We start from the raw sequence: 8,277 nt of genomic DNA, 5'->3' as shown, positions 1-8,277 counted from the left end.
GAGGAGAAGGAGGAGAAGGAGGAGAAGGAGGAGGAGGAAGAGAGAGAGGGAGGGAAGGAAGAGAGGAAGGGAAAGAAGCAGAGGCTAGGGCCTGACAGGTGCTGATGGTAGAGATTGTGATGGCAGGGCAGCCTGATGTAATTTATTTAGTCTGAGTCCCTCCCCAGATGACCCCAGGAGGTTTGAGGGATCATGGCATTACAGAATCATAGCTCTACAATAGAATAGCTCTTAGAGGCCATCTGGTTCAATTCCTCCATTTTATGGATGAGAAAACTGAGGCCTAGAGACTAAATTGTGCCCAGGTTCACACAGGTAGTAAGTCAAGGATTTAGGACTGGAATCCAGGTCCTCGGACTCTAACTCTAGGGTTCTTTCTTTTGTACCCTGCTAAGACCTAACTGGAAACACACAATGATACTCATTCTCCCAACACCTCTCTCATTCCCAAGAATGTTTAACTTTGTAGTGAGGCTAAAAGTGTGGATTGAGTATTGATTTGTTCAAGTTATATCTATACTACAGAAAAACCATTGGGTTTGGAGTCAAGAGGACATGGTTCAAATTCTGGCTCTGTCACGGTAGGCAAATTTCTAAATCTCTCTGGGCCTCCTCAATTTCTTCTTCATCTGCAAAGTGTTGGATCAGGAGTTCCCAAACTGGGGTACACAAAGCCCCAGAATGTCTAAGAAGCTTGTCAAGTGGATGTGAGGAATATTTGGAAATTATTTTTATTATTTATTCTATTGTAATATTTCAATAGTAGTAGTGTAGTTTAAAAATGTACCAAATAAAATTTTGTTTTGAAACCCAAATATCTATTTTATTTCTTGTTTACACATGTGTGAAAAACTCTAAAATGTATTCCCTTTCATTTTCAATGGGGAATATGGAAAAGTTTACCAAATGCTGGTGAGACAATGAGTACCCCATTCTAGATGGCCTCTGAGGTCCCTCCCAGTTCTAGATCTATGACCTTACATTCTCTTCCACTTAATTCTTTTTTGTTTTCTTGTTTCTTTTCTTTTCCTCCTTGACACCACTGCTCTAAATAGATCTATAACAAAACCTAGAAAACATTTTTAGTTTTTTTTTTAACTCTCACCTAAATATTTTTTTAGACTGATTCTAGGTATCAGTTCCAAGACAGAAAAATGGTAGGAACTAGACAATGGGGGCTAAGTGACTTGCCTAGGGTCACCTAGCTAGGAAGTTTCTGAGATCAGATTTGAACCCAGGATCTCCCATCTCTAGACCTGGCTCTCTATCGACCGAGCACCAAGCATCTCCATTTCTAGTTTGCAATCAACAAAATGGAGAATCTTTAAACTTCTAGCGCCTACTGACCATTGTTCATTTTTTTCCTCGACATGGGCCCACTGATTTCAGTCCAGTTCTGATACCAGTAGTTCTTGGGTTTTCCCAAGAGCTAGAAGAGTCCACAGCTCAGGCTCTTGCCTCTGGACTCAGCTCTCAGGACCCTGGTCTACTTTACCTTCCTGCAGTTGTAGAAGTCCCGATGGGGATTGTTCTTCAGTTCCTTTAATTCATCCATCTCATTGAGCATTTCATGGACTTGAAATTTGGAGGACAGGAACTTCAGGCGTCGGTGGGCATAGGTTTTGCTAAATGATAAAGTTATTAATTGAATTTTTAAAATTCTAGCATACTCAGATTTTATTTAAGATCTTCAAGATATGACTTATGAATAAGTGAGAAAATATGTCAAGACAGGACATTTTGGTTTGGGCTGTAGTTCCCCTCATTGGAGGTATTAGCTTGGTTAGGTAGAATGTGGTGCTCATTATGCCAAGGTCATGGATTGGACCAGAGTCTGATGGTTCACTTCCTTTTGAGAAGCAGCATGGTACGGTGAGCTGGTTTCAAATCCTGGGCAAGTCATTGGGGCTGCTCTTGGTCTCAGTTTTCTCAGGAGGTAAAGGTTTTTTAAAAAGGACCTTATTATAGAAAGGGTAGCAGGGTGGTACAATGGATAAAGCACCAGCTCTGGAGTCAGGGGGACCTGGGTTCAAATTTGACCTTAGACACTTCCTAACTCTGTGACCCTGGGCAAGTCACTTAACCTTGATTGCCTACCCTTTGTCATTGTTCTGTCTCAGAATCCATGCTAAGACAGAAGGTAAGGGTTTAAAGAGAAAGAGAGAGGCAGAGAGATAAACAGAGACAGACATAGAGGGAGATAGACAGACAGAGATAAACACAGAGATATAGAGAGACAGACAGAGAGAAAGAGAGACAGAAACAGGGAGAGACAGAGACAAAGAGAGAGAGAGAGGCAGGGAGACAAAGAGACACAGAGACAGACAGACAGATAAACAGAGAGAGGGAGAGAGACATAGAGAAAAAGAGAGAGGTAGAGAGACAGAAACAGGGAGAGACAAACAAAGAGAGAGACAGACAGGGAGACAAAGAGACACAGAGACAGACAGACAGACAGAGACAGACAGACAGAGAGACAGAGATAAACAGAGACAGGGAGAGAGACAGACAGAGAGACAGAAACAGGGAGAGATAGAGAGACAGAGAGACAGAGAGACAGAGAGACAGAGAGACAGAGACAGACAGACTGAGAGAGACACAGAAAGACAGGCAGACAGACATACAACATATAGGAGTTGGGAAGTGTTTTGTCATCAGGAGATGTCTAGATGAACACTTACACAGGTCCTTGAGCAATTAAAGCAAGTAGAAAATTCATGTCATCTAAGAAGGATTCCAGGTTTGGATAGGGGAGTGGTATGGGCTCATCTTTGCTGGCAGCCTCTTCATTAGCAAAGCAATAAATGACCCCATCCTTCATCTTGAAACAATAGCCCAGGTTGTCAGGAAGATCATCTTTTCGGAAAGGGTCTTCTCCTTTCTTCGGGGGAGGAGTGAACACTTTTTCAATGAAACACACAAAAACATGCCATCAGTATTAATGTCTGTGTGAGAAAGAGTCATAAAATGAAATACCATAAAAACCTCCTTAATATGAACCTTATTACGTCAGAATTTGGGATTATTCAGATCGAAGCTGAGCTGTTGATGACATTCAACTAGATATGAAGAAAGGGTGAACAAAATGATCATAAAAAGTAGAAAAGATGGCATTTTATCTACTTGAAAGAAGAAACTTTTCACCAATCCCTCCAACATGTAATCATCGATATGTTCATCACAAATAACTTCTATCTCTCCATTAGAACATATCACTAAAGGACCAGCTTTTTATTCTTCTAACAATTGGTTAAATGTTTTTTTGAAATGAATAAAGCTACCTTCTCTAAAGTTAGGTAGTATAGCATCCAGTGGAGGGAGTGATGCTGACCATGGCATCTCAGAACCGGCGGTCAGTGCCCCTTCTTCGGGCCATCTCCTATCTGGCTCGCCAAACTGTAGGATTAAACTGTAGGATTAGGGTCAGTGGCAATGGAGTCACTCCAGTCCCTGGTCTTTGGAGAAGTAGGCAGACTTGACTGGATGGGAGAGGTTAAAGTGAAGGGATAGAACCTTCCTCCACCCCCTCACAGTGATCTGTTAAAATCAGTTGCTGTTATTTTTCAGTTAAGCAATGGACACTAGAACTGGTTAGGTAAATTCAGGATTCAAGCTGGTAATGGTAAAGACTAAACCCTTATGATAATAACTATCTCTGTATGTATTATTTCCCCATAGGATAGAATAGGTGAGGCTTGATGTCTTAGGAGCAGCCCACTGGATCTGAAGCTAGGATCAACTTCAGAGCCACTAGAAAGAGATCTTGGCTAATGGAGGATGTGAGGATCCCCCCAGATTATCTGCATCCAGACACAGTTACTAAAAAGTAAGGGTTTAATGGTTACTGAGAACAGGAAGAAGGGAAATGATTTCAGAATGAGAGATAAAGAGAAGTAATCTAAAACAGCTAAATCAAGTAAGCAGCATCTCCCCCCCAAAGGGGGAAATGTATCTTGAATGGCTGAACTCCTGTCTAAGCCCCTAAATGATCTTCTTTCTAAACCTAATCAGCTAAATTGAAGGTAGACTGAGATCTTGCTGGGAGGTCTATCTTTAAAGGTTGGCTAACCAAGTAAAGCTGCCTTGGCTGTCAGAGACTGTCTCAGCTCAGGAGCAACACAGAGTGTGTCTGACCAGAGCCCAGAGCCAAGAAACAGGACCCCTGCAAGAGGGGTGACCTCGCTTTTTTACCAGGACTCCAACTGCCTTTAACTGCCCCCTCCCTTGGAGTTCTGGGGGGCACTATGGAATTCTGTGATGTAGCTTGAACCCCTCTTAGAAACATGGATGCTACAGTAGCAGTTTAAAAAAAAAACCAACTTTTTCTGCCTGGTCATTCTCCACATTGGTTTCAATTAATGAGGTTTTGGTACAAAAATAAATCTTTTTAAAAATCTGTTCTAGTTATGATCTCCATAAACATCTCTCCCTACTCTTTTAAACAGGTACTTTTAAAAATTTACTGCTAAAATCAAGGGGAAGAAAATGTGACTGGAGAGGAATTAAATCAGCCAACTGTTTCTGATTCCACTCCCAACCTTGTGAAACAAAAGACCTCAGCTACAGTAACAAAAAAGAGAATCAATCCATTTATCAGTGGATGTTTATGAAGTGACTACCAGTTCCAGGAATGGCGTTGGGCACTGGGGATACAAACCCCAAAGCCAAGCAGCCCCTGCCTTCCAATAACTTACATTCCATCTAATAGGTTAGAGGGAGGGTCTAGCAGTGGTGGGGCTCTGGCAATGTTTCAAGCAGAAGGTGGCATTGAAATAGTCTTTTTTAAAAAGATTCCAAGGGATGAGGAGGGAGTGAATCGCTTTCACTCCCTGGCTCTGCGTCTGGCACTCTGGACTTGGTCATCATGTTCCTTTCCCGTATGCCCCACTCTTTGGGTTCCTTTTATTTTTAATCTTTCCTTAGTAGAATGTAAGCTCCTGGGGACAGCTAGATGGTTCAGTGGATGGGGAGCCAGACCTAGAGATGGGAGATCCTGGGTTCAAATCTGGTATCAAACACTTCCTAGCTGTGCAACCCTGGGAAGTCACTTAACCCCCATTGCCTAGCCCAGTGGTTCCCAAACTTTTTTGGCCTACCACCCCTTTTCCAGAAAAAATATTACTTAGCCCCCTGGAAATTAATTTTTTTAAAATTTTAATAGCAATTAATAGGAAAGATAAATGCACTTGTGGCCATCACCGCCTCCCTGGATGGCTGCAGCACCCACCAGGGGGCGGAGGCGCCCACTTTGGGAATCACTGGCCTAGCCCTTACCACTCTTCTGCCTTGGAACAAAACTTCATATTGATGCTAAGGCAGAAGGTAAGGGTTAAAAAAAAAAAAAAGACCCTCCTCATTGGTGAAGTCTGATCCATTTCCACCAATGAGGAGAGCCTTAGACAAATGAATTTTGAACTCCTGGTTACATATGCTTGATGTACAGAATGGATATACAGCACATTTTAAAATTTAATTTGCACTATTAACATTTTCTCCATCAATTTCTCAAGCCTAGACAATCAATAAAATAATAAATCAATCCTGCTTTGCAGGAAGATCTCTGAAAAAACCCCAGCACATTTAGCCAAATGTCATTTATCACTTTTCTTTTAGAACACTAGGGAAATCTACGAGATCAGACTAAAAAGGAAGACATCTGACTTGGGCGCAGGTCCACGAGTCTGGGGGACTGGCTGGTTCCCACCCAGAGGGCTATTCTAGCCATCTCTCCAGATTTAGATAATTTATAGAGTTCCTACAAGGAATACGGCTCTTAATTTATGATCAAGTTCTCAATACTGATATTGAGATTCAATTCAAATTCATGATTAGTGCCAGCTACATCCGTTGACTTTCTCCTTCTTTATTTGTTGGAATAATAATTGAGAGTCAGTAGAGTAGAGGAAATAGAATGGATCTGGTCTGGATGATCCCCTAAAAAATCCACAACACATTGACATGTAAGAAAATGGATTACCTGGGTACAAGCTTTCATCTGCTTTCCAAAGTGTTCCTTCAATGCTCCTTAGGTACTTGGAAGGAGTCTTAGGGAATCTCTGAAATGATTGTTGCATGTATTTTTCCCGTATACATAATGCCCGGTATAGACCTTTGCAGACTTCTTCGAAATCCTCTACTGTAACCTAAAGAGAAAGCCTTTCAGGATGACGGTTCAAGTCCCATCCAAACTGGGAAGTAGCCCAGAGTGGTATGCTAGTAAATATTTAACAACTGGCTTTCTGGGGAAGGAATGGATGGACAGCACATTTTAAAATTTAATTTGCATTATTAACATTTTCTCCATCAATTTCTCAAGCCTAGACAATCAATAAAACAAGAAATCAAGCCTCAATTTGTAGCACTGGCAGATCTCCAAGGCGCAGGATGAAAACTTAACAGCTCTCTCAGAAGAGATGGCTCCGGCACATCCTTGGACATAGGTAATATGTGTTATTGGACCTTCTTGTTTTCCTACTTTAATTCTCTCCCAGGAGCCTGGTGTTCTTATGCTGATCTAGCTACCCACCATCTTTCCCTCCCTCTTCCTGCCTCCCTCAGGCACTCTCTGTACCTTTCCTAATGATCTCCATTTCTTTCCCATTCTCATCATTCAGCCAGGCAGTCAATGCACTGGTGAGAGTATTGGAACTGAGTCAGGAAGACCTGAGTTCAAATTCAGTCTCTGGTGCTTACTCTGGGCAAGTCATTTAACCTCTTCCTGCCTCAGTTTCCCCATCCATAAAATGGGGGTTAATCACTGCACCTAATTCCCAGGGTTGTTGAGAGAATAAAATGAGTTATTTGTAAAGCATTTTGCAAAACTTAAAGTGTTCTATAAATGCTAGCTATGATAATGATGATGATGATGATAATGATGTCAATGCACCGTGTCCTTTTCTGGGCAAAGGATCACCTAGTTAATCTGAGAAAACAGTCCATGTAATAAAACCATCATACATATTAAAGCAATCTGGTACAGTGAGCTAGAATGCTGGATCTGGAACCTGGAAGATCTAGTTCCCATCCAACTCCTGACACTGATTTGCTGTGAGATCATGGAGGGAATCATTGAAAATCTGTGAAGTCTTAGTTTTCTCATCAGGAAAATGGGGATAATAATGCCTAGAGGACCTATCTCCCAGGGTTCTGGGGAAACTCAAATGAGATCATATGTGTAAAGCAACTTGCAAAGCTCAAAACACTAGATAAAAATCATTGCTGAGGAAGAGGATGATGATGATGATGCTGATGGTGATGATGATGCCGCCTTTGTCCTTCCTCCTCCCAGACAATATCTAGACATTTTAATTATGGCCTTCTGGAGGTAAAGCCTCAACTTAGAGGAATGTCTCTGGCAGTCTGAGCTTCAGGATTACAAATGTCAGGCTGTAGAAGGAGATATCTGGGAGTGGGTGAAGATCCCAATGAGTCCTTTAAGTCATATCACAGAAGCAGGTGTGCTTCATGTATAAAAAGAGTCCAGTTCTGTGTAAGATGAAAACATGGCAGTGACAAGTCATAAAGATTTTATTACTGCCCTTGGACTATGGCTATAAAAGGCGGTGAGCAGCACCAGAGACATGATACTGGGTCAAAACCATCAGGGAATTCTTAGTAGCAGCCTGGTATAATAGAGAAAGCTCTGGACTTAGAATCTAAAAATCTGATTTTTATTAGCTGTGGGATCTTGGATAAGTCACTTAAATATTCTGAATATCAGTTCTCTTATCTGTAAAATGGGAATAATTATAGCATTTCCCTTACAGGTTGTCAAGGATTAAATGATCTCATGTGTAAAATATAATTTATAAACTTTAAAATGCCATAAAAATGTGAATTCTTTATTAGATTGGCTAATTTCCCTGGGGAAGCAACCCTGGATTCCATTATTCCCCAGATTAAAGTGGCTCCCCAGACCTAGGCAAAAATTATTGTATTTAATTATTGAAGTCCAAAAAGATAAGTCTCACTGACTTCTCTAGGGGCCAAAGTAGGCTGGTTGCTGGCAAGTGACCAAGGGTCCAGGCCTTTATCCAGGCCAGTTGTTTTTTTTTTTAATTAAAAATGTCCTAGTTCACATTCATCTGACTTGAAAGAAAGAGATTTGGGCAAAGGGGTCCAGGTTAGTGCTGCCACCACCCCCAGGCATGGATAAGACCTCTTCTTGGGAGATAAAGGCTTGGGAATTTGGTCCTTCTTTCTCTCTCTTGTTCCTCCCTCCCTCCCTCCGTGTCTCTCTCTCTCTCTCTCTCTCTCTCTCTCTCTCTCTCTCTCTCT

At 41.6% G+C, this 8,277-nt stretch overlaps 1 protein-coding gene across 1 annotated transcript; it reads right to left on the bottom strand.

Moving 5' to 3' along the window:
• Nucleotides 1–1,248: 1,248 nt before the first annotated feature.
• On the bottom strand, nucleotides 1,249–6,143 carry LOC123256548 (AMP deaminase 1-like; the record flags this gene model as incomplete). The annotated part of the gene is made up of 3 exons (XM_044685142.1): nucleotides 1,249–1,625; nucleotides 2,682–2,901; nucleotides 5,978–6,143. Coding segments are annotated over 3 exons (525 nt in total), but the record flags the coding sequence as incomplete, so codon positions are not given.
• Between the last annotated feature and the right edge of the window lie 2,134 nt (nucleotides 6,144–8,277).

This window comes from Gracilinanus agilis, unplaced genomic scaffold (assembly GCF_016433145.1).
Source record: "Gracilinanus agilis isolate LMUSP501 unplaced genomic scaffold, AgileGrace unplaced_scaffold6081, whole genome shotgun sequence".
NCBI classification, from domain to species: Eukaryota; Metazoa; Chordata; class Mammalia; order Didelphimorphia; family Didelphidae; genus Gracilinanus; species Gracilinanus agilis.
Note: the sequence above shows the minus strand (reverse complement) of the source record. Positions and strands in the feature narration are given on the sequence as shown.